This window comes from Passer montanus, unplaced genomic scaffold, assembly GCF_014805655.1.
Source record: "Passer montanus isolate IOZ18808 unplaced genomic scaffold, ASM1480565v1 scaffold17, whole genome shotgun sequence".
Classification (NCBI taxonomy): Eukaryota; Metazoa; Chordata; class Aves; order Passeriformes; family Passeridae; genus Passer; species Passer montanus.
In genome coordinates, this window is record NW_024364270.1 from 10,393,336 (window position 1) to 10,420,630 (window position 27,295).

The 27,295-nt window shown below is 35.1% G+C and overlaps 1 protein-coding gene across 1 annotated transcript; it reads right to left on the reverse strand.

Moving 5' to 3' along the window:
- Positions 1 to 344: 344 nt before the first annotated feature.
- On the reverse strand, positions 345 to 27,295 carry LOC120499755 (podocan-like). Its single transcript, XM_039703804.1, has 7 exons — positions 27,108 to 27,295; positions 23,174 to 24,070; positions 17,291 to 17,441; positions 15,284 to 15,329; positions 7,560 to 7,628; positions 5,100 to 5,994; positions 345 to 517 (listed from the first exon to the last, which is right to left on the reverse strand). The coding sequence occupies exons 2-7, from the start codon at positions 24,048 to 24,050 to the stop codon at positions 345 to 347; spliced, it is 2,211 nt and encodes a 736-aa protein (XP_039559738.1). The 5' UTR covers positions 24,051 to 24,070; positions 27,108 to 27,295.

Consider the following 27,295-nt stretch of genomic DNA (forward strand, 5'->3'; position numbering starts at 1 on the left):
TTTAACAAAATAAGGACACATAACTTATCTTTAGGCATTATGTTGTCACATAGACAAGAAAGATGAAGTAAGAATTTTCTTTGGAATATTTGGGATCTTACACCAATGATTTTCAATACATTCACCTCATGAATTTATAAGATAAGGTGTTAAGTACATGTTTCAGTTCCATACAAAATCCCTTCTGAATAAACAACCTTTTCAGTTGTAGAAAAGATACAAGAAAAGAAAAAAAATAAAGTCAAATAAAGCTGTTACTTCTTGATTTGAGTTAGAAAAAGTTTCATTCCAGCAAAACTCTTATCTTAGCATTCTCATGGTACAAGAGTGGCACTGCAATATCTTTATATGACAACAGCTTGAAGTAGTCGGAAACAAATCATGATGTCCAGTGGGATTGGAGGCTGAATTTCATTTCCATCCAGACGAAGGTATCGGAGACGAGGGATGTTGCCATAATAACCGTAATCTTCTTCTAGGGCAATGGAAACTGGGCATATCTGAGTACCATTGACACCTGAAAATGTAGATCAACAGGTCAGGTTATTTCCATGGGAAAAGTTCATGAAGATATAATTCACTTAGGACACAAATAAAGTAAACTTCCACTGATGTTAACTTGGGAGACTGTTGCTTTTGTTTCCATTTAAATGCTTTGTTGATTGGAAACAAACATCTTCATATAATGTGATCTAGAACAGTGAATCACATATTTACTGTGGTGTAATGATGAAAAAAGGCCATTAGATGCATAATTTATCCTTGGACAAAAGGGATACTAAGTTACAACTACATGGTAAGCATTGAGAAATAGCTCTTTACACTCTGAGTGAGAAAGACAAGATTACTTCTGAAGGGTTTTGAACATCTTATTTCAATGACAGTACATTAATTTTAGGATGATAATATTCCCTAATGAAGATCTTGCATTCAAAACAATAGCAATATTGAATCAGAGGAATTTTTTTGTATAGTGTTTTTAATTTTTAACATCTGTACTTTTCTATTCTCTGACATTATTAAGTGGATTTGGTTAATTGCAAGAATATAACTTATAAAATGGGATATTTTTCTTCCTAATCTGAAAGCTAACAAATCCTCAAAATTCTACATACATCACATGTAATTACATCACATGTAATTTTTTTATGTACAGATAAAATTTGAAACTAGGGCTTCAGTCATTACCCATATTCAGAAGCATTGAATTGCTTGGCCTTTTTCTCTCCTCTAGGTTGCCTCTGCACTGTCACTTGGCTAAAATTTTTTTTTATAATTTGTCTTCAGTTGTTAAATAGTTAGGCAGCTGCTGCCCTATTTCAGCCTCAAAATGGCCTCTAGAAAACACTGAAGTGGTGTTTGTTTATCAAAGATGTCAAATTCCTTTGACCAAATTATGATGTTTTTTGATTGATCTAGCTGCTTGAGGATCTTTGCCCCAGACTAACTGAAAAAAAAAAAGAGATTGGAGGACATGTATGTAACAGATTTTTTTAACAAATTTCTTTACTAACAAAGACATAGGAAAAAAATTTCTCCCTTGATATTTAGTAATGATACCATGCACAAATCTTCTGATTACAATCCCCAAAATCAGATAAATGTTATGAAGTAAAAATAACAACACAAATTACTTTTTTCTCCCATAACTTACTTTTTTTTTTTCTCCCTCCACTTTATTTTGAAAAACTGCCCAGAAGTTTGCAATATTTTGGAAGTGGACTCTATCTTTCTCATGGAAACTAGATAAGTACACCCAGTTGGCCAAGGCCCGAAGCTTTTGTTATATCCGTGATAGCAAAATGTGTTTATCTTGTGAAATTTCATTAATGCTGGCAAAGCTTTTGGTATTTTTGGGAGAAACAAGCTACAGCTTATCTTTATGTGTGAATTTACAACATGGAAAGCTTAAGAATTTTCATTAAGAAGGCAGCTATTTAAAGTTTTGGGTGAATCAACACTATCTAGCAGAAAATATCTGCTTTGTTTGATCAGCACTACTGTTCATAGAGACAAGATGTCTTCAAGTGTATCCTAAATCTCTGTCTTCTCTGACCAAAAACTATCTCACTGCACTCGTTTTCACTTGGTTAATTACTCCAGCCTTGAAGTGAGGCAGCAGTTATCTAACCACAGGCCACCTAGGAAGAAGTTATTTCCTGGTGATGTGTGGTATGAATTGTTTCGGGTTTTATTGTTCTCTTTCTATAAACAACAAATTCCTACCCAAACTATCAGGGGAATAATAGCCTCTCTCTTTTTTTTCTCTCTTTCAATACTCTTCATGGATATATTACTGAATTCTGTTTAAGTGGGAGGAACAGGTTATTCCTTCCAGAGGTACAATTCGCCTTGCCATGATCCATGTAGAAGTTGTGTCAGCTTATGTAAACCATTTAGACTCTCTGTATAAATTCAGACAGAGATGAATACTTCCAAAAGGGGACTGGCAGCTCCTTAAGATGGGATACGTTTCCCTATACAATTATGTATCCTTTTCCATTGAGTAGGAGGTCTTTATGACTACCATAAATTAGATAAAAAAATCTAGAATAGTTTATTCAAAGATGAATTCCACCACTTGATAACAGAATTGCTATGTCCTTTAATATTTAAACATGAAACCTAGAGCCCAAGAGGTTCTCATTAATGGCTAATACTGTGTGTCTGCTGAAGTGCAGAAGACCTTTTTCCAGTAAAATTTAGAAACAAAATTTAGAAACACAATTTAGATACATGGCCCAGGGATCTCTCCCTTTCTCTAAATGGGGAATAATATTAGCTTACAGTATCTATCTCGGCCTCCTGGTGTTTTTCCAGGTGGACTTACTGTTTATTCCCTTTCACTTTTCATTTGATAGCACTGTAATAATACCACCTGCTCACCCTTGATCACTTGTTACCTCATTTCATACCTTCTCTTTGCTTACTTGAACATTCTCTTTTCCATTATTTAACAATTTACCAGAGCCTCACTAGTGTATCTCCCAGGTAAATATGTAGGCATGTGTGTTTTAAAATGCCATAGATCAAATGTGCTGCAAATCTGTTGGAGCCATAATTAGTTTTGGATTTTAGTTGATTTTACTTCCAAAATTAGAATAGTTTTTTCCTCTGTGTATTGAGATCCTTAGGGAAGGAATTACAGGTGAAATTCTTGTTCCACTGAGACAAATGATGAGGCTATCTTTGGCTTTCCTGGGTTTCAGAAGAAGACCTTGTGTCTTCATAAATGGTCTCTGGAGAAATAAGGCTGTGCACTTTATGAAGAATTGATAGTACAAAATAGCATACAATAAAACATAGACAAATGGTGTTTACATAGAAATGCTGATGTCTGAACTCTTGCAATGATAACAGTGTAACTGTGATTCAGCAGTAGTAAATAAAGCAGTGATTTGCAGTTGTGAAGAGAATTAATGGTATAAAAAGGGCTTGTACTGCACACATAAAAGTAAACCTTCAGCCAGACTCTTTTGTGAAGAAACTAGATCAGGACTTTACAGATATTTTATTTCAAACCTTTTACGTTGATAATCTTAAAACAATGACTGATCTTCTTTAAGAAGACAAAACCAATCTGCAGAATTAACTTCTGCTCTTATTACTCTGGCCTGATGGAATTACATTCCTTGTTTGCAATCCTAAAGGCCCTTTAAGATATTATCAATTAGAGCAATGTCTCAGGGAGACTATGCCATTATCCCTTACTTCTGGAATGATTATTTTATGTGGTAAAATACCCTTACATGATACCCAAGTTTCATTTAAGGTATCAGGTTGCAACTATTTTATATTCAGTTACTAAGAATTCCCTTTTTTTTGTTTTTTGACTAAAGTCAATTAGCCACAAGCCAACTTGTGCTTAAGTTAACAAAGTTAACAATGATTTTTGAAAGGTGGTAAAGGCATTAAGGAATACAAGATTTGTGGAAAAGCATCAAGATTCAGTTTCACAGGTCATGTGTCATGGGAACTTGAGACTTGATTTTGTACATACCACAAAAGTTAATTTTCGTGGTCTTAAGCTTCATCAAACTTATACAGGGAAGGAAGAGGACTGGACAGCTCTTTAAGACTACCTAGACAGAAAAGTGTTCTTAAACTGGACAGGCTACATTCCATTGATTTCAATTTTATATCCACTTGAAGTGACAGAATAAAGTCTGCACCTGAGGCCTTGCAGTGAAGCAATTAAAATAAATCTCTTAGTAACCAGGGGGCAATTAAATATGTTCAGAATCAGCATCTGTCATAAGCTTTAACTCTAATTAAAAGAATTCTTGCAGGCCACTTAAATATGCACCAGTTATACAAATTTTTAATTTATTTATATAATTTCACATTTTTATTTTGCCAAATGCAGTGAATAAACATAAATTATCAAGAAGTATCTTCATTTCATAGGTCCTTGTTTTGTCCAAAAACCAAACCATTCTTTTTAGTGTATTTTTGGACTACAGTGGCACAAAAAAAAGTGGTAAAGGATCATATATTCAATTAAATCACCATGATGAGAAGATAAACATAGAAACTTGGCTTCCTTCTGTGCAGTGGTGAATAAAAAGTCATCATTTTTATTTTGGCTTTTGGCATGAAATGAAGTACTTACTGATTAGATACTTTCATTATATAGAGTATGTAAAATCCCTAACCACCACACCCCCTCTATACCTGGATGAATTTGGAAACAGTCCTGGAAATGAAACTATTAAAACCAACAGGCTTCTGCCACCTTGGGAACAAAACTTCATCTCATTTGCACGAAATTGAAAACTTTTGAAGACATAAATCTTAATACAACAAATATGATGCAAAATTGGTAAAACACAAAAATATTTTTCTCAGAGAAGTAGTGGATGCCCCATCCCTGGCAAATTTCAAGGTCAGGCTGGACAGGGCTCTGAGAAACCTCACCAAATATCCCTGCTTATTGCAGGAAAGTTGGAATAAATGATCTCTAGATGTCCCTTTCTTCCTAAATTATTCAGTGATTCCATTATTTTAATCACTTTGTCTCAAAGAGCATTTTTATAGTTAAGGAGACATTTAAAATGGATATGGTTTTGAAGGGTCCCACACTGGTAATGCACACTTACTTTTGATTTTGTTGTGATCAAGATGAAGGTGCTCCAGGTGAGCATTGATTGGTGGAATTTTAGTGAGCTGATTGTGGGACAGCTGTAGGTCTAGAATAGATGAAACATTAAACCCATTTGGAGGGATACCATCATCAGATAATTTATTGTAGTTCAGCCTAAGGAAAGTCACTTTGGGTATTGCACTGAAGTAGTTTTCTGGTATAACTTCGATGGAGTTGTTGTCCAAAAACAGCTGCAGTGTATTAGCTGGAATGCTTAAAGGCATTTTCTTGAGTGAATTTTTTGCTATGTTGAGCTGCATAAGGTTGTTGAGTCCTTGGAAGGTGTCACTTTGAAGAGCGCTGTCCAACAAACTGTTCTGGTGCAGGTCTAACATAGTAAGGTTTTCCAAGTGGCTGAAGACTCCCTCTGGGATTTTGGAGATTTTGTTTCTAGCTAGTCTTAGCTGTTCCAGACCCACTGGTAATGGAGCAGGCACCTCTTCCAATTCATTATCTTCAAGGAATAAGTAAAGCAGTCTTTTCAGCTTGCTCAGCACACCACTCTCAATCCCACTGTTTGTGATCTTATTCTTGTTCAGATTTATCCACCTCAGATGAGTGGCATTGGCAAAAGGCTTCTCTGAAATTGTTTCAATTTGATTGTTTTGAAGATAGAGGTACCAAATTCTGGCTGGGATTGGAGGTATTTCTTTAAGTCCTTTGTTATCACAGTATAATGCATTGGGGAAACTAGGAGGACAAAAGCACTCCTGTGGACACTCAGAGGTATAGTGAGACCAATGGCCAGGATCCAGATCATCATAAACTTGTCTCACAGTTCGAGTCCACACGGAATTGACCAAAAATAAGAGCAAAAGGCTTGTATAGACTTTTAGAATCATGGTGTTTGCCTTAGAAGGGGGAAAAAAAACAATTAGCTGTTTCTCAATAAAACTCCCTAGTAGCATACTAGATTAACAATAAAATTTTGCATATAAAATAATATTTCCTTTATAAAGAACCAAATTATTTCCTCTAGGGTGGTATCTATGGCCTGTTAAGGAAAAACTGAAAAGAAATATAAAAGGTATAAACAATTCTGTGCTATGTGTTGATAGACATCTCCCTGATTCAGCTTAGACTCTACATTGGCTGCCAGTTTAACTGATGTTCATGCAAGTATCATTTCAAAATATATGAAAATATGGATAATTTTTAGATAATAATTCAGTACCTCTTTTAAATTTGTGTAAGCTTTCCTGTACAGACCTATTATCTACATTATATAATGGTTAATCTTCAGAAAAGATATAATTTCCATGATGTTATAAATACTATTGTACTTACTGTTCCTCTGTTTAAAATTAATCATACCCTCTTTTCTGTTTTTGCTCTCTCTTAAATTATAATGGCATCTGGATCAGATTTTCCAGGGTCTTTTATCTTCATTGAAAAGTGAAAGATCAAATAGTGTTTTAACAGCTGTTTGTTGGGCATGTTCTTAAAAGCTTGGAGGGAATATGTTTGACTAATCCATTCCCTGCCTCACTCCTCACTCTCTCATATCCAAAGTTACAAATTTCTTTCCCTAAAGCAAACAGACAAAACAAATGCCTGCTCTAAATGACACAAAAAATATGCCCTAACTAAATTATATCCACAAGAAGCAAATCCTGACCAAACTATTCATATACATTTATGCATATTTTAATTCTTTTTCCTCTCAATTATTTGCTTTTTATAGCCTCTTCCACAATTATAATTATGAAAAATATTATCACTGATAATTTACTCAGAAAGGAAATATTTGTGTAGCACAAAAACAGTGCCTTACAAACTCTGTTATCTTTCTTACTGGCTCATGAAGATTAACAAGCATTTTGCAATGTAGAGACAAAAATAGCTGAAATTTCTGGTCAAAATTAAGCGGTTGGTTTTGACAAAAATAGTATTTAAACAAAAAGTAAATTCTCTCATAAGATTAGTGCATGAGTAAGGTTAAGAGCTCAGTTCAGTTGCTGCATATGATACGTAGTAATTTAATAGTTTTCAACATTGTTATTAGCAGTAACAAGTGCAGAATCCTATAGCTTTTCCAGCCCCAGAAGCTGCTATCTGGAACCATTCCAAAGAAAGGGACAAATAAAGTATTTCTAAAGAATAACATTTCTATTTCCCACAGTGAATTTGCGACCTTCTTACTCTGTAAGTATTCATAGCCTTAATAACACTTAAAAAAAAAGAAATATAAAGCAATTTACCTTGTTAGTCAAGTTCCTGGAGCTATCTGAAGCCAGTTAGAAATCACTGTAAACTCACCGCTTTTGGCTGCTAACCCCTGTGTTTGTTTCCTGTCCTCCTAAGAATTAGCAGCATATAAAACTGGAAGTACATACTAGTATTCCCAGATGTATTTCCATGCACACCTTATTAGCTATTGCTTCTAGTTTGACATTGTTGCAGAGTTTGGGCTTACCTCAGCTTTCTTGGATCTTCTTCTCTTTCTATTGGTCCCTGTTGTTAGACTGTAATAGCTTGAGTCAGGCTACAAGCCGTGTTCTAGGAATACAGCCTCATATATACGCATCAGTGCTTACAGCTTTTAACCCCTGAAACAGCTAAGGCACCTCAGCACCTAGGCAGGGAAAGAAGGAAAGCCTGGCCTTAATATCAACCAGCCACTGAGCTGAAGGCATTTGATTTTTTATGTTCTATCAGATGAGGGGAGCTGGTCTAGATGAAACAGGTAGCCCAAAATGTACATTTATTCAAGATTTTTGTTAGAAGATACTTTACACGCAAAGCTGACTTACATCATAACTCGTTCTCATAATACCTGACTTGGCCACAAAGGATTAAAACCAGTGCCATCTGTTTCTACGGAAATATTTTATTTGATTTTTATTAAATGCAGATGCTGTCATGCCATTTAAAGACAAAGTTCTTGATTAGGAGAAGAAGAGACCAAATGCATTTGCTAAGAATTTTTAATAACATATTTTCAGGTTTTAAAGATTAAATCTTACTTTTTCCTTTTTGTTCAGAGAGACATTGACATGTATTTCTACAAAGTTATAATATTCCCCAGTGTCTCCTGCAATTTTCTTTCCTCATTGATCTAAAGCAAACTCTTTGCAGCCAACTTGCTCTCCAAAGATAGACACATATTTCTCACATTAAGTATTTTGGAAGATTTTTGTTTTCCTTTTTAGTCCAAACTTAAAGTAACAACTTCATATCAGAAAAACTATTCATGTTCAAAGCAAGAGCAATGACAAAATATTTTAAGGGAAAATATAATGAAAAATATTGAAAACATAAAATGTATATCCTGTTACTTTAAATAAGTTATATTAGTTTTAAAACTTAATTGCATAATTATTTTAATTCATTTTCATCTGTTTGATTTTAACTATTGAACCTATAACAACCTATTTAGTAATTTTTAATCCCTTGCTTCTTAGACTCAGAATGTCTCAAAAGAAATTTAGAAGCAGAAAAGACCAAAAGTAGTCAAAAGAAAGGAAAGCAAACCTTGAATACATAGGCAGCTTTCACTGACTTCAGTAAGGCTAATGTTAGACACATCATAAAGGTTTTTCATTAGTTATATTTGTACCACCATGTTTCTTTATGAAAAAATGCATCCTTAACATCACTAATTTTTGTATTGTTTATGTGCCTAAAAATAAAACAAGAGCTTAAGTGTTTCACTCTGTTAGCACTCCAGGCCCTTTAACACCTCTTAAAGTTTATCACGGATTTCTTACAAAGCAGGTGTAAAACTGATTCCTTCATGCATGAATATTTTCATAATTTAAATTAGATTAAATTAATTAACAACTATGCCTGAAAATAAAGGTTCTTGTTTTAAGCAGATGTACTAATTATAGGACAAAAGTCATAAAACCCCCCAATTTTCATTATGAATGTCATTTTAAACACCTGGAACTTAAAATGTTTAAGACTTGGACCTCCTGCAGCAGAGCTAGTACCCCACATTAATGACAAGGATTGGCAGCTGTAGTCCATCCAAGAGAGATGGGGGGAGACACCACTGTGTGAAATTTAAAATAGTTGTGTGTCCAATTGTAAGCCATTTAAGGAGGCTTCACCATGAAAAGTGCATCTCTGATTCTTGTAAACAACAAGCAGTTGTGCAGTATAAATCTGGTTTGCCTTTGTCCTAAATCCTCACAAAGTGTGTAGAGAGACTATGGAGGCACTGAGGTCTCTTTGCCACTAAAGAATGAGCTGAGTCCATCCCAAATGTTGTGCTGAAATTGCAAGTCCTGATGGCAGATATCTGCTGTGTCACACCTAAATGCATGCTGCCAGATGTTTACATTTAGCAACAACAAAAAAGATTGATTTATCTTATGCTTCATGGTGGTGGTCTGAATTAACCTGCTATTTTTACCTGCTAATTATGTCCAGATATTAATTATGTCATCACAGAACTCCCTGGCAAAGGGACTTGCTGTTTACCTTGTGGCAGGCAGTGCTACTATTTGTATGAAATAATGTTCAGCAAGGGGTCACAATCTGCCCTTTGTGGATTTAGAGGCAAGTATTTGATCCTTATCAAACATGTTTCCATCCCATTCAAAGGAGGAGTCCTTCACTAGGAGAAGAATATATTTTCCAAGACTTTCTCAAGAATGTAAATTTCCTTTTCTTCTGATGCAAGCAAAGAAGAGAAAAAGACAAGAAATGTCTTCAAAATAAAGAAGCAAGAGTGTTTACAAGTGTTATATGTATTCATACATGCTCTCAAAAATTTTTGAAATATCTCTGCAGAGACAAGTGATTGCCTAGGCATCTAAGCAGATTTTGCAGAAAACCTTCTTCCCATTAAGCCTTCAAGATTATGCATATATCATGCATTTGTTGTGTTGAGTCCTTCATCATCTGGTGTAAAATATTTCTTATTTAAAGGTTGCACTTTATAGTGATAAAGTTTTACAGCCTAATAAAAGACTGTGGCCAAGATTTTCAAAAATGACTAATAATTTGGGAGACTTTTTGTTTTGCGTATCCAACATGAGACTCTTTCCAGAACCTCATTTTCAGTAAGAGACAGCTAAGAATTTTGTGTTAATGAGGTAATTTTTAACTTGAGAAGCTGAGTGCTCAAAGGCAAATATCAGTGAAAGACAAAGTGCTCCTGAGACCATGAACAATCTCTCAAAAAGTAACAGTATGACATGTATTTGCACAACAATAAAAGGAAGTGGAAAAAATATTGCATTAAAAATACTGTGGATACCCACCCTCATTTTTGGAGATAATTTTTAAGAGATATTGTTGGGTTTCTTCAAGTTTGAGAAAGTTGTCTGAATCTATTATGGGATTTTTACTGCATGTGTCTCCTTTCAATCCACACTATTAATCAAGAGAAATTGTATTAAAAAAGTATAAAAAAGCAAAGAGTATCAACAACTGCAGGGGGTATAACATCTCCTTGAGAGAAGTAATGTACATGCTTCAAACTAAAACAGCTCACAACCTTGAGAAAGACTAGAAGAGTGAAAAAGACAGGCTAGAAAGACCCATTGGGAGGAGAAATGGATAACTGGGAGTGCTGTTTGGAGCTGTTCTGTTTTAGCATCAGAGCTGCTGACAGTGAAAAAGTGCATTGCTTTCGCTCAGTAATGGCTGCCATATGTCTCAGATTGAATTAGAAGCAAGGTCTGTTAAGCATCAAGCATGTGTATAGTTCATCACCAGCAAACCCAGGAGTGTACTGCAGGCAGAGCTTACTCATTAGTCCTGTGGATTGCTCCATTTAGCAAAGGCTGCAGTCCAGGGTGTCTGAATTTGGGCAGTACTTTACTAAAAACTGTGTGTCGTGCTCCACAGGACAATCAATTCAGCTGAAACAGACTCTTGAATTATCTTCATGGTTACTAGAGAAAAGGTAGTGCTTCAAAAGCTGAAGACAGTAATTCCAGCTTGTGTATCATACCTTCATTCTATACTCCTAATAGTAGCTCCAGACATCTTCATGGGGGTGTTGACTTTTACTGAGGGTTCAGTCTGCCTCTTTCACTTCTGGTAACAGGCATGTAATGATGTCTCTCTTTCTGCATTGCTGATCAGAGTTTTACCCAGAGTCAAAAAGACAAAATTTCTATTTCCAAACAGTTCCCTGACCACCAGACAGTGATATATCTCAATTAATAATATCTGCTGCTCATTTTAAAAAACAGCCAAAGGTCAGCAAGATCAAAGAGTCTAAAAGAAAGCAGATGACTGAGCCCTTCAGGCTAGCCCAAGGGATACTGTAGACAGATCAAAGGACCAGCCCAGATGTTCCAGGCCCTGCTCCTATGGATGTATTTTACTCTGCGTCATTCCTAGTGAACAAAAGAAGTTAAAACAAAACAGACTTAGGAGCAGGAATGGTGCACCTCTGCTAGAAGTCTAGAATTAGACCTCACAGTGGAAGAAATTGCATTTCTTATTTAAATAGGCTTTTTTTGTGCATATGCAGGCAGCTAAGTATAGGGAGTTTTACATGGGGAGCTTTCAGCTTTGATCAAAATACATTGGTTAAAGAAGCCCGGGAGAACAGTTTGGCTAGCTTAATTTGTTCAAAGGGGATGTCACCTGACCGCTTGTTTATATAGGATTTAAGATATAAGATATAAGATCCCATTCTAAAAGTCCAGAAACAAAACTTTAGCAGTTTACTTTCTGCACAACTTCACTCCCTTATCAAAACTGTAGTGGGAACTGAGTAGCTTAGCTGAAAGTGATCATTGCAGACCAACACATTTCAGAAAAGAACAACTATGGAAAAGGGCTCAGCTTTTATGGGAAATATATTGGTCTCCTGAATATGCTTCATTAAATAATGTTTTGGCACTCTGTTCGCTTTCTCTCTGGTTTGAACTCTTTACCACAGTGACACCAAAAAGTTCCATGACGTAGTGCCAAAATCTGGTATTTGTCTTGGCTTGCTAGGTCTACTTTAATAACTATGGAAATGTTACTGTCAATCTCTTACTTTACTTTGTTTTCATGATTTCAACAATTTCAACTCTGAAACAAATTTATCCTACCCTGTGACTCTATTTTTAAAATGATAAATGTATGTCAAATTATCTAACATGCATTTATCAATTACACACATATATTGAGTTGCTGGGACAACGTGTAGCTATTTAGATGATTTATATTTTCCAGACAACTAATGGTAAATGAAATATGCATTATTGATCTGATGTCCATTCTGTAAACATGCAGAAGTTTTGTTCAAAAGGCCATCAAGGATTAAATATTCTGAGATAAAATAAGGATAGTGAAAACAAACTGGTTTTAGTATCCTTTAATTATATCTTTATCCTTAATTTATGTTAACTCCTATTTTCTTGTTTCCTTCTGTTGTTAAAGAAGTCCAAAAATATTTTAATTCAGCTTCATTTTAGGTCCCCACAGTAAGAAAATAGATTTCAACAAGTTTAAAGTTATGCAAAGTTCTGTCCTCCAAAATGAATGACAAGGATTGCCTGAAAGAGAACTCCTACAACTTAATGAAAAAGAAATTTATTCCCTTTACTGTAATGATCTGCTACAGTGATTTTGTCACATGAGAAATTCAAGGTTCATGGGCTTTTTTAATATTTAGAAAGAAAAGCCAAATGGCATAAGCTATATGAAAACTCAGCTCTTATTTTCCGTTAATTGTAGTAATTTTTGCTCTAATTTTTAATGCAGATACTCTTGGGAAATACTGAAATTAAACATTAGACTATGTGGTTTTTATTTTCTTAAATTGCGATATCAGGCATTGCTTTCAAGAGCTGGTATTTCCCAAAGCACTTGAGTTTTCTTCCAGAGTCCCAACTTCAAGCTCAAATCTCACCTCACTATGACTACTCCAGGCACTGATTATCCTTTCAGATGGAACATGTTGAAACTGAATCTTTAGTGTGTAGATGAAATTCCTCAACACGCAGCAGCACTTTGATGCAAACTGGCACCACCTTTTTCTTTGAAGGCAGCTCTGGAACCCAGCTCCAGGGAGAATTCATCACCCATCCCTGTCCAAGCACCATGCAGTGGTGCTTGAGTCCAGAGCCCTAAATAATGACCCAAATAACCCTAAATAATCAAAGGGGTGCTCTTCAACACCACCTGCCCTTTTCTTAGATGATGACATGCTCTTCTTGGTGGCAGCTGGGAATCCCAGCAGTAAATGCCTAGGTCCCTTCTGTTTTTCTGGGTAATACATACCTCAGCTCAAGGCTGTCATTTCCATTAGGAGCAGCACATCTTTCCTTCTTCTGAATTGAGGGTGGGAATAATAATATGGCAGGGAATGGCTCTTCTTATCCAAACTTAGGAACCTGTACAAAACCCCCAAAAACACAACTCATTTTTTATACACAGGTAATCACAAATTCTTCTTCAAATCAATGCAGCATTGCACATAATTTTGAGAACATACTGGTCTTACTGGTTTTTTTTTTGACAGCAAAATGTCTGTAATGATGAAATCTAAAAGTGAAGTTCAGGAGACTTCTCTTCAGGTAGTTTAGAAACCAGTGTGTGTAGTAAGATGGGTGGCAAAATCACATGATGTGCTACTGGAAAGATGATGGAAATAGGAAATTTGATAGACTTGTTTATCTTCAAGACAGCTTATTATTAAATTGGTTTATAACGTAGGAAATTTATAACAATTTTCGGTACTTCTGTCTGAAATATTTTGCATGTTTCAATGAAAGTGTTGTTATGATCAACAGAAATATTTTTTACAAGTATTATTTATTAGGTTCCAAAGTGTCTTCATAGTTATTTGAATACATGCTCTGGTCAGGTTGACCAAATACCATTTCAGACTTGTATGCATTGCCCCACACTGGGATTCACAGAGTAAAGGCAAAACTACTTTTTTTCGCACAGTGGAGCAGCTCTCCTCTTCTTCTTTATTTTCTGCATTTTTTTAACAATTTCAGCATAAAAATTTAGCTGTACCACAGAGGTACCACATAAGAGAGATTATACTTTAAAAAATACTATTCTAGTAATCAAAACTTCTTAAAAATATGTTATTTGATTTGTAGATTAAAAATTCAAATTATGAAAATGAAGATAATTCACCTCTTAAAAGAGGTAGAAGAGGTTACACCCACAAAGCATCATAGCACTAAAAAGTAGCAATACATTTTAGCCAACAATTAAAATCTTATCCCCAAACAGTGTGATAAAAAGTGCTCCATCCTCTAAAGCTGCTTTTCTTTACATAATGAAGTGATAATTTGTCCTGGTACTTGAACCTGACCTTTCTATATTCAACGTGAGTGTCCTAAAGTGCAGCTAGCACTCCATTCTCATTTCAATTGATGTTAAACTTTTCAGACTAATTAGAAAAGAGAATTATTTCTGTGTGAAAGCCTTAAAGTCTACCAATTAAGTAATTTTTCTTATGGATGGAAAGCCTTTTAACCAAGATCAGAATCTGAAAAAAAATTCATATCCAAAATGTCCTCCATGAGCACTCTGTCCATCAGGATGGTGCCATATTTGCTAGTGCTGTCCCACATGGGAGAGCTGGAAGGGATGGATCTCTGATTTCACTGCCACTACTCAGTAAATCACAAATGTTAAAATGGGAGCAGATTTTCACAAGCCAGAAAAGGTATCGAAAGAAAGATTCCACAGTTCCTGCCTATGGAATCTATAACTAAATCTTAGCTAAGTTAAGATTTTGTGAGTATCACATGAGTTGGAATTATGGACTGGAACCGAAACAAGACATTTTCCACATGAATTTTCAAACTAAACTCTTCAGCTCTAGAACTGGTTAGTAAAATTGACATTTTTCCCCATTGGTTACTAGTATTCTTAGAATCACAGGTTCAGAGAAGTTATAAATAAGTTTTAAGAAACATCTGAAGGTTGTTTAGTTCAACTTACTTCTAAAATTAAGGCCAGCTTCAAAGACAAATCTGCATGGCACTTCCCATGCACGTTACGAAAATTTCTGAGGATGGAAAGTCCACAGTCTCCTTGGGCAATCTGTGACAGTGCTTTATGAACTCACTGTGAAGAATTTTTTTGTGTGTCCAGCTCAAATTTCTCCTTCTGGAACTTTTTGCCACGGTTCCCTTTCACCATGCACCCTGAAACTGGACATTTTCTGTATCACTCTTTTTGGCAGTGGCAGAATGTAGTAAGACATGGACTGACACATATGGTATCTTCACAGAGGCTAAGGGAAGTATCTTGGCAGTACCTGGAAAGAAGAAGGTTGAGGGAAGTTCTCTTAACAGAGTGTAATCTATCATGAGTTGCACTGTTCTCAGCCTCACTGTTCAAATTTTGCATAAAAGTAATCAGTGTACTGAAACAAGCTGAAAAGAATTATACTTTTCTGTTGTGTTGTTGGATTACAGCAATCAGGTGACATATCTCATTATCAGTTTGTACTCTAGAAGTCTTAGTTTTTACTATATTTTTCCATGAAGGGAACAGTTGGGTTAAAAGATCTCTGGAAATGGTTAAATATAATTTCTCATTCAATTTTCTTTTTTGGGGGGAGTTTTACATGCACTTCTTCTTTTTCTATGTTACAATTCCTAGGTGATATTCCTCAGTGATTCCCACCCTGATGTGTTCAGAAAGCCCCAGATTTAAACTCCATTCTTCAATGAAAATTCTAGCCAACTTGTAAAAAATTTTACTGTCAATCCTTCCTGTACATGGGTAAAAAACCAGCAACATTTATGAATTCCAAAATGAAAAAAAAATAAGGAGGGAAACATTTCTATTGTTTTCTGAATCTCTCCTTTTGTTTTAGTCCCAGGTTTCTTTGTGAATTGTGTTTTGATTTTGAACATCTGGAACTGGCAACATGCCAACTAAATGGTTTGGTATGAATTGGTTTGGGGTTTTTCTCAGAGGTGATAGTTTCTGCTTTTGCTATAGAAACTAGCAAGGTTTCTGCTTGAGTGTTTAATAGTCTAGTAGTTGAAAAGAAAACAGTGCCCATGGGATCATCTGTACTTGCAAGCAAGCCACTTACAGCTCTCAGTTACTAACACATTTATTTTAGTGTGTTCCAAGATGCTGACAATATTTGGACTATTTAGTCCTGGGTGGAACATACTACCATGTCTTTAGCATGTGTAGCTGCATTTTACTCACCACCTGTGGTTTCTGAGAGATTTCACTGTTCTTTTGACAATACTGAAACATTAGTTTGCACGTTTTCATAGTGCTATGATTCCTATACTAAAAACTTCATAAGGCATCGATTTATTGGCCAACACAAGTGCAGTGGCGCATGTTAAATTATGTGTACAAACATATTGAAACACCAAAACAGAGAAAACAGTTTATTTAACCTTAAAATAAATTTTAGTAATGATAGAATAGCTTAGATTGTCTTGTCCTAACCTGTTTTTTTTTAAATTTTATTGAAGAAAGAAACATAGTTGTCAATGATATGGACAAAGGACACTATTTGATATGTTTTATTTTCTACAGTCTGGTTAAAAATAGCATGCAAGCAATTGAATAAAAATATTTGTATATATGATTTTTTTGAAATAACAATTATAACAGCAATGAATAAAAATCTTACCATGACAGTTAAATGAAAGCATGACAAAAAGAAGAGTAAACAATTATTTTACCTGAATATTTTTTCCTTGTTATCTTTCATGTATTCCATTAACATAGCAATGTCATAGGCTCTGAACACATATTTTCACAAATTTTAAATTGTTCATATATTGTTAAATTATTTTTGCCTTTGCAGTGGGTAACAATATATAAAAGGCATGATGATTAGGAAAGTTGGACAGGAATCTTGTATGGACACAGGCCAGCCCTTATTGCTCACTATAACTCATAATGAATCTCTGTGAGTCTGGAACCTACTGGCTTTTATTGCATGCATGAATATAGAATTTTATGAAGTTGAATATTTTTAATCAACTAATTCATCCAGATAAAGACATATTTTTCATCAGATTTGGTAATTCTTGTCCTTTCTAAACAGAACCATTTGTAAAAATATGCACACGTTCCCTTAAGTTTGCCAAGTCCTTGTTAAACATTAACAAACAGAATGGATAATATGCAGATTGACACTTGCTTTAAGGCATATCCTAATTTTAAAGCACTACCATGGTGTGTTGTTCCTGCAGTCACTGCCCCTGGAAGGGAGCTGTATGACCACAGGTATCTCACTCCAGTGAAATCTCAGCGGCCACTCGAAGGCAGTTGTACATCTCCTGTGGCAGGTCAGCCCGAGTGAGGTTGTTTCCATCCAGACGCAGGTGGGTGATCTTGGAATAGGTCGTCGGTCCAACCACCTTACAGAAGCTGCTCAGTGGGAACTCTGAAGCAAAGAGGACCGAAAAAAAAAAGAGGAAAACATGAATAATTAGAACAATTAGGACAAAACAATTATTTTATTTTTCTGCTTTTTTTTTTTCAGTTGAAAATTGTGACCTTAATTCATTATAGTATTTTCAATATTTTGCATTTGCACTGATGTAAATCCCTGTAAATTTATTGGAACTTGAGGGACTTGTGTTGGGTGAGGTTCTTTCTGTTAGTTGTGAGAGGTTCAGAATTTCAAGTCTGAGTTTTTCAAATGCCATTTTCTTCCAGTACGAGTTTGACTTTTTGACTTCAGATTTTACATAGAGGTCTAATCTGGCATTTAGATAAAAGGAAAAATAACTCTTAAAAAAACTAGAGATGCAGAGGGAGGAATCAGTCAGTTTGTGTACATTACAATGGAAGGGTAAAAGTGTTTTAGAAGACATTGAAGGAAGTAAAAGTTTCTGGAGAAATTGAAACCATGATACAGCTTTACCCTAAAGAACAGGTAGTCCAATGGGTGTTTGTGTATTTTGTATTTATTTTATTTGTGCCATTTTGATTTACCTGTTTCAGAATGAAATTTGGGTCTAGGGTTGGAAAAGGCATTTAAATTGTGCAGTTGAACCTTTCCACATCAGACTTAGGTGAGTATGAATGCAAAAATTACTTATAAAATATTTATTTTAATTTTTATATCATGTTATATATGGTCTCTATTCAGTTGGAATACTATTTAGTTCACGTAACACCAGATAGATCTTGAACGGAAATTTGTCATGTGTGCACTGATCAGTATTAACTGTAAACTAGAAATTGCATGAATCGCTGAAGTTCTCTGCTCAGTATGAATTGTGCACACCAGCCTATATTATAGACCTCTTTCATGCAGAGAAGATCCATCCTCAGGAGAGAATGTATGTGAATGAATCTGATGTCCCCTGAATACCACATTGTGTAATTTTGCAAAGAGGGTCTTCATTCACTGTTTCTTTGAGTCAGACAGAGGAATCATCTATTGAAAAGCTCTATAATTACTAAAGAAACAGTCTGAGGGACTTGTTCTTCTTCAGAAATCTGACATCGCATGAATTCAAACAGAAAAGACTTTAAAAGGTTAGAGGGACTCCTTCAATGAACCCATGCATCTCGTAATTCCTGAGACATTAAGTTAGTACTATCAAAATCAAATGTCATTTGATTTACCTTTCCTAGGTCTCATCTAACAAAGTATGATCAAATTGTAGTACTAAAGGAAGTGGAGAAAGTACTTTTCATATCTTCTCATTAACTTTTGGATTAACATCCTTCTAATTGGATTCTTCCAGGACATGCTTTACAATAATTTTCTATCAATAATGAAACATGGCTTTTGTAAACTAAGTATAAATGCACGGGCAGCTCTTTAGACCATAAGAGCTTAGGTAATATTTTGGACTGAGATATGATGTTAAGATTGGGTAAAGACTCAAGTACCACCTACAAAATAAGTTGTTTTGAGTAGGAGTTAAGTAAATATAATTTTAAAGTCAGATCTTGATCACCAATTTGATTAAAGTAAATCAAAGAAATTTCCTAGATTTTGTGAAGTGTGCATCCTTCTTTTGGAAGGGTGAAAGATGAGTGGCGTCCTTTGGGCAGTCCATGTTGTAGTACAGTAAAATTTTAAGACTTCAGACCAAATCTAATACTCTTCTGGTTTAGAATGCACCAGCAGAAACAAATTAATTATTCTTGTTCATTAAGATCATGTGATCTGAGAGATGTTTATAGGATTATGTCTGTATGCTGAATGAAAACATAAATTCCTGAGATTTAAACTCATTTTATTGGGCTATAGGCTATATCATTGACTATTTAGTTCCAGTTTTCTTCAGATAACTTGGGTTTAATGTGTAAAGTTTAAAATAAACCTGAATTCTAATATTGATTTTTCCATCATCTTGTCATTTAGGAGTGACATGGTAAGTATATTTTTGCTGACAACAAACACTCTAAAAACTTTATAAATTTAAATTTTAGGGTGTTTTCCCCATATTGTTACTTTTGAGCATAAATACTAACATTTGGTTGCAAAAGAAGATATGCTTATACAAGCTGGATAGACAATTAACTGCTCAAAGGACATAAATTTCATACATGTAAACCAAAAAATTGAACTGTGATAACAAAACTCTGATCTGTACTGACTGTTTATGAGGCTAAAACCACTTGAGAAGTGGATGGAGATCTTGGCTTCACAGAAGTCAAATGAAGTCAGTTGTGGACCTCAGTGGGATTTTGTTCCAATATATGGTCCCCATCTTTTAAATGTGGGTATAGATTTTTTATACTCTTCATATAATTTTCTGTTGTTAAAGCATATTAAAAAATGTTTCATTTTAGTTGCAGTCTCTACTAGCACAAAATAAGACCAGTGGATCTTGTGAGTGCACTTGCTGAGCTGTTACCTCTATGAGCTGTATGGGGAATAGCAATCCTTTAGACTGGAGTACTGTGGCAACAAATATCTCAGTAGTTTACTTCCTCTTTTGTTACACCTATTAATGTTGCAGGTGAAAAAATGTCTTCCTGAATTTATAAAATTCAGGTTCAGAGCTAGTATAGCTGGAATTTTTTCCCACATATTTTCCCAACACAAAATTCTTGCATAAGCCAGACACTGAGAGAATAAGAAGTATTGGATAAAAATTGGATTTTCATCTAACAGTACAGTGGGCAACCCTAAGAGGATCTGAAGTTACATAGTCATTTTTGTTGGTCTGTTGTCCACTAATCATAAGTGACATATTTTTAGATAGGCCTTTAGACAAAAAACTCCTTTTTTGGAGTGAGCCAGATAAAAGACCATAAAGCACGTCCACAACTTGATAGTCTCTTAACTGTCCTTTGGAACATTTTCATTTTCCCCTTTTGTACTCCATTTATGTGGAGTAACCCCATTACTTCCTGGAGTTTTGTGTGGAAGCAACAATTTCCTCCTTAATCCCTTAAAGTACAGATGAAATATGGAGAAGGCCATCTTTGGACCCTCTTCTTGTTTCACTGAACCTTTTTGGTTTATGGTTTTTGGGTTTTTTTTTTTTCATCCTGTAGAGTATTTTTTGCCTTGAGGACTCTGTAACAGAAGTCTCTGTCTGTGTGTGTATGTGTGCTTGTGTACATGCATGTGTGTGTATATAATAATAATGGCATCTTAAACACACTTCAATTTAGAAACTATAGCTTAGGTTTGAGCTATGGAGAAAGCAAAAGTTTTTCTAAATCTTCCATGGTCTCATCCAAGCTTGGAGATCTAACGAGCACCATCTACAGTAGATAAAAGTGTAGATTTGACACCTACAATCAATATAATGGATGTTGGCCTCAATTAATTAGTTAGAAATCAGAGGAGTTACTCTGAATTTGATTTCTTAACAGTTTGCTATCTGCTTCACCCACTGCTTCTTGCAACACAGAGGGAAACAGCACATACCAAGGCATAGCCAATTCTGCTACATATTTTGACGTGTTTAATCATCAGTTCTTGTTCAAAAAACTCAGAGTCACTCAAATAAGGGTATTTCTCAAACAGATTATTTTTTATGAATGACAATGCACAATGATTGTAACAAGTCCATGGTGAAACTCATGGACAGTAATTTAGATAAATATTCTTTCCAGTAATATCAACAAAGCTGGAACGAGATTATTCTTTCTTAGACAAATATAAATGTTAATTACAAGCTTTAAGGTACATGAGAAAAGGGAAACATAGCAAGTTAAGAACTGTGGAGAAATATCTTTTGTGTTAGCTCTCAGTATAATGAAAACTTTAAAGTAAACATGAACTGAAAGATTATTCCTTTTGTGTATGTGAGGACAAATTATCATTACTCCTTAGACAGAAGTCTCTCACTGGATATGGGTACCATAGGCCATCACATGGAACAGAAGCTGGCCTGGTTTACAGTCATCCTTTCACAAATCACTGGTAAATCATAACAATTTATTAAAAAAGGAACTGGTCATTGGTTTGAGGCTTGAATAATCACAAATCAATCAACTCAATTTCCCAAAAGGCTAAGCACTCACAGTTGTAGATGAGGTGTCATGAATGGTGAAATCAAAGGGCTTTGTTTGCCTCATATTAATGATTATTTCTAATTAATTTTTATCCCACATTGTCAATCAGCATCTTAGGGGACTATATATTATGCCTGTGAAATTAGACAGCTGAGAAAATTGATTGTTGAAGTCTGCTAGACTTTATGGTAAAGAAAAAAACCCAGTAAATAATAATTCTGTTGCATCAGTCCATAGGAGAGCAATGATAGTATAGCACTCTCCACATATCCCCCTGAAAATGCAGCATTCCATGAAAAGCTAAAATTGTTGTCATAGTCCCCGACTCTGATGTCCTTGGAAAAGTGAATGGCAGCCAAGCTTGGTACCTGGTTATTTTGCAGAAGGCTGAGATCATTCTAAGCTGGGGAAAGTGCTTTTATCTCGTAAGAAATTAAAAATCATAATTTTTAGCTATTTTAGGAGTGGCAGAGTATCTGGTAGACTTCCACAGGTTGCTGTATGTAGTGCCTTAGGTGGGAAGTATTAACTCATTGTTTTCCCTCATCAAAACAAGAAACCAAGATGAACTAGAAAAAAAAGCCACTGAGAAAAATGAAGTATAGTAAATACAAACCATTTCAAAATACCTTGCCCTTAGTCTGGTAAGATCTGCGCTAAAAATATTTGGTTTTAAAGACTACATCTCCATGGAGTTAGCTATGTCTGGAGTAGCTAACACTGATACTCTTAATCCTTGATGGATACAAGCAGGCAAACAGAAGGGAGGATTTTGTGGTTTACTTTATATCAACAAGCAAGATGATATAAATCCTCCTGAAGAAACACAGTCATATTTGGAATATCTCCCTCTCCATCAGGGACTACCAGTGACAGAGGTGCAGCTGGGGATCTTCTGGCATGGTGGTGAGGCCTCTCCAGCTCTGCAGCACCTCCTTGTCAGCCCAGGAACGGGACAGCCTTGTGCAAGCTCTGTCTCTGCAGAAATTTTCCTGGTCTCATGCAAGGTGTGGCATTTCTTGACTTCAGAATAAACATTTTCCAAATTATAAGTGAATGGAGACAAACTTGCCACCTGATCATGTACGAAACATGAATGAAAAGAAAGAACAGGGACAGCTCTCTGGAGTTCAAGAGAGGCTGGGAGAAATGCTGCATGAGGCAAGGGAGGAAAGAAACAGGTGAAGTTACTTTGATGTATCTTTCTTACTGCATCTTGTGCCTGCTACCTTTTCAATTGTTTTCTCACTTTTTCCTCCCTCCAGCATTTTGATTACCAGCTCCTGAAAGGTTACCATAGTCATAGCCTCACCTGATATCTCTCTCTTTTTGTTGACTTAAGAATGCTGAACTTTTTTTTGCACTGATCAAACTTTGCATTTTTTCCTGAATTGTATAAGACAACTTCATTGGCTTCTATGTAGATACTCCAATTTACAAAAGACAAGAGTTTGAGGAAAAAATCCACATTAGTAAGAAAGCATAAATGTCTCATTTTAAGGACATATTGAGTGGCTATTCAGTAAATATCCATCTTTTTACATGAATGTGGACAACTGTTAGGAAAACGTCAGTGTGCTAGTAGTATTTTTTCAGACTGGTTCATGTGTTATTTCAGATACTTGCATTGACCATCTAGTCTGTGGTAAACATTAATGAATATGTGCAAATTTAACTTACTGTTAATTTTGTTGACTTGGAGGTAGAAGTTTTCCAGGTTCTCACTGACAATTGGAATGCTCTTCAGCTGATTGAAGGAGAGATCCAACTCAACTAGTGATGTGATGTTGAAGACATTACCTGGTATTCCAGAATCTGTTAATTTATTGTGGGATAAACGTAAATATTGCAGAGCTTTAAAACCTTGGAAGTACTCATCAGGAATATTGGAAATCTGGTTATTATCAAAATACAGCATGAGCAGGGAGTGAGGCAGTCCTGTTGGTAGCTTTGTAAGTTGATTGAAGCTTAAGTCAAGATACAAAAGTGAATTCAGGCCTTTAAAAGCCCCAGAAATAGAATCTGCTTTCAGCTGGTTGTTCTGGAGGTGAATGACAGTCAGATTCATCAGCCCCTCAAATGCACCTGGATTGACTTTTGTGATCTTGTTGTGACTTAATTGCAGGTCATCTAGAGTTTTGGGAAGTGGTCCAACAGCTTCAGTCAAATTGTTGTAGTTAATGTGAAGTTTCTTCAGGTTCTTTAGTTTAGAGAAGACTCTTCCCTTAATTTTTGAATTTTCCAAATGATTGTGATCCAGGATCAGCCACTGTAGGTCTGTTACATTGTCAAATGTGTTCTCTTCAATCCCTTCAATCATATTGTTTCGGAGATAAAGGTATTTTATTCCACTTGGTACAATTGGAATGGTTTTCAGCTTAAGATTGTCACAATACATGGCAGTAGGGTAGCTTAAAGGACAATTGCATTCTGGGGCACAGACTGCTGCGGATGGCCCAAAAGGATCATAGCCATAATCATCTCCAGGACCGTAGTCATATTGGCAAAAAATGCCACTAATCAACAGCAGAAAGACAGTTAGGGAGTTTAGAGTCATCTTTCTAATGTGTCTTGTTCCTGTATGGTGAAAGGGAATAAACAGGATATAACTTTAATTTTTTATCTGTCTCAGCAATAGTTGAAATTTTACCACATAAAGATTGTATTTAAAAACTAGTTATGGTTCCTGTTTAAGTTTTTAATTAAGAAAAAAATATTGGATTGTTAGTATTACATTGTTAGTGGTATATTACTGGCCCTGTCTTGTATAATCTTCCTTTGCAATGCAAAATTGCTGGTCATTTTGCTATTGTAAGTAAAACTTCCTTTATGTCTTTCTGCATTCATTGATTAAGTCACAAGAAAGATGATGAAGTACAAGATTTTTAAACTTGCCACAGTAGTTTTCATTTTTGGTAAAGACCATGTTCAGAGACAGTTCCACCATTTAAATTCTACCAAGCATTCCTAATGTGCTGAATTGTCTCATTTCTAAACATGTGGCTATTTGACTTAGTTTGAAAGAGACAGGGAACTTAAAACTGAGGGTAATGCTCTCATGCATTGTGTGTTAAGGTGTGTGTATTTTGAGATATCTTTTTCTCATAGATTATGTTCTTTAAAGCATGGTCCACTGAGTTTCATAGTCACCTAAAGAGCAAACTAATAGGAATATAAAACATATTATCCTTAACATGCCAAACAACCAGTATTGCATATGTGTGCAGTGGATCTGAAAAGACTGAATATCAGATAGTGAAAATGTTCTTGCTAATTCTCTATACAACAACGGTGTTGGTTACATTTTATGCCCATTCTAAATTAATAAAACACTTGCTTTACATAGTTAGTTTTTCAGTTCACATACAGCAAAAGGATATTTGGTGTCCTTGGACATGATTATGATTCAGTATATGTGGGGTGACTTAAGTCTTTAAGGCCTTTAAAGCCTCAAGTCTTTAAGGCTTTCTCATCAGGTACTCCACAAGCTGTCAATTAATCTGAGAAGACTAGTATCTTCTTTATACCTCTAACTGGCTAGATAGATGTTCTGCTGGAAAAGTAGGTCTAGAATCAATAGAATCAGTGAGCTTTGATTTTCACTAGTAAAAGACAAGGCTCCAAGTGCTCAACTACTGTTCAGAGAATGAGAGGATTAAGAAAATCCTTGAAACCTTTTTTTTTTTCTCAAGGAATTTCAGAAAGTATGTGAAGCCTGTAAACAGACCACAAGACATTGATCTCAGATCTGGGCAATCTTCCAGCAGAGTAAGTTACTCTTGCTATTGGAATTGTTACACAGAGGACTTGAATGCAAGGCCATACCTACAAAATTTTCCCTAACTCTATATATCTTTGTTTCTATTGACTTCTCAAGAGCCATATTATATTCTAGTGAGATAACAATCTCATTGAAAGCATCTCTAGGCAGGGCCTATTGATCTCATGCAGTACAGCACAAAGAATTTTTTAAAAATATTCTTATGTTACTTCTACTCAATAACCTATAAAGTCCCACTGCTAGATATTAAGCTGCTGTCCCCTGAAAAAGGAATCTGCATATAATCTCCGTGGTGTTGGTCCCATCACATTTACCTAATTGCAAACGCTAGGATAAGCATTGACATATTAGTTGTCAGTGTAATTTCCTTTGCCTGTCTTTCGCTACTGCATGAGAACATAAAACCTGAACGTGAGCTCGACCTTTAGTCCCCTGCTGGTATAAATAAGAACAGCTCATCTGAAAGCAAAGACTGCAGTAACACATTCATCTCAAAACCCGGTCCTATTTAGGTACTAAACATTAAAGAAAGGAAATAAAGTACTTCTGTATTCAAAGTATAAAAAGAGTTGAATGAACTCCTTGGACTATATTCTTTGGCCTTACAATGACATTTTTTACACACCTCCTTAATTTTATAGTTTTAAAATAATATAGACATTTTAAATTCAAATTCTATTTTTCTTCTAGTTTCAAATCATATTTGTAATGCTAAGTTTCATTATTGATGCCATAGTCTTACAGTCCTTTAAATAGAGTGCAAAGTTTTACTGCTCTGCAGAACCCTGGCAGTAACTCAAATGTTAGATAGTAAATGTTTTAAATAAATTCATCGAAAATTCTTTGGAGTTTATGTGACCATTCTGTAGTTCAAGGGTATATGGGCATGTATGTGGCATAAGATTGCAAAGTAAAGAGGAAATTTATTAACTTGTTTTATTAATGCATTTCTCATTCAGGTATCTGAATGTCTCACTATCAGAAGTGTAAAAGGTTAATAGCTCATGCTTATTTGTTGCACTGAACTACATGAATCCAAAATATAAAATCAGAAAACATTTTAGATGCTTATATTACAACATAAACATGCTTTAATTAATTGCCTGTGCCTGTTATAAGCAGTTGTGTTGCAAAATACCTGTGAAAATATTTGAGAAGTTGCTCAGGCAATTTGCCAAAACATACTAAATGATAAATCCATGATTTTGGGAAAATGTTTGCTGCATTAGGGTAGAGATACTATTCAAACTATGTTTGACCTTGTCTATATTTCCTTAATAATTAAGTTATTGTGAAAAAAAAAATATAAAATTAACAGTCAATCAACTTTAATTCTGTAGCTTAACTTCTTACACAGTTCGCAAAAGACTATATTTTTTAAAAGTTTCACAAGTATATTTAAAATGTGCTTCAAAATTAATAAGATATTTAAAAATACCTACTGTTACCCTTTCCTTGTTTATGTGATTATTTAAATATCAGAATACATTGTCTTTTTCTAGAATGAAGCAAAATAATTTAGTAAATGGGATTTACAAAGCTCTCACTAATATTATGAATGAAAAAGTAAACAGTGAATACTCTTACACACTTCTTTGTACTCTATGTCAAATCTTATTCCGATATAGAACAAAATAGACTGCAAAAATTGCAACACTGATGTACAAAATATGTGAAGCTGTTTTAAGGAAACTGAGAAAGTGAACCAACAGTGAAATTTGATTTGTGCTCAATTTACAAATTGGCAAACTTATCCTGTCATGTTTTCATGTTCCCATTGCAGCTACATTTAAACAGCTGAACATTACGGTTAAAGCATGCAGCAGCACTTACCTTACTGCCTTCAAGCTGCTTTCCTTAATTCCCAGAGCAGATGCAATAAGAGGCTGTATCCACCAATATATGCTCTAAACAGTGTCAGGAGGTAAAAGTCTGCCAGATCCTCTGTGTTACAAGAGGGGAAAAAAAAAGCCCTAGTCACGCTGTTCTCTGAAGCTGCTATGTCATCATGGTGATCTTGT

Bases quoted from the DNA above. Each gene is read 5' to 3' on its own strand.
- LOC120499755 (XM_039703804.1), bottom strand. From the start codon at position 24,050: ATGACTCTAAACTCCCTAACTGTCTTTCTGCTGTTGATTAGTGGCATT. The intron at 15,330-17,290 runs GTGAGATACCTG...TCTTCTTTCCAG, and splicing joins GCCGCTGAGATTTCACTGGA to GTACTGCCAAGATACTTCCC. The intron at 7,629-15,283 runs GTCAGTCCATGT...CACGGCTTGTAG, and splicing joins TCTGTGAAGATACCATATGT to CCTGACTCAAGCTATTACAG.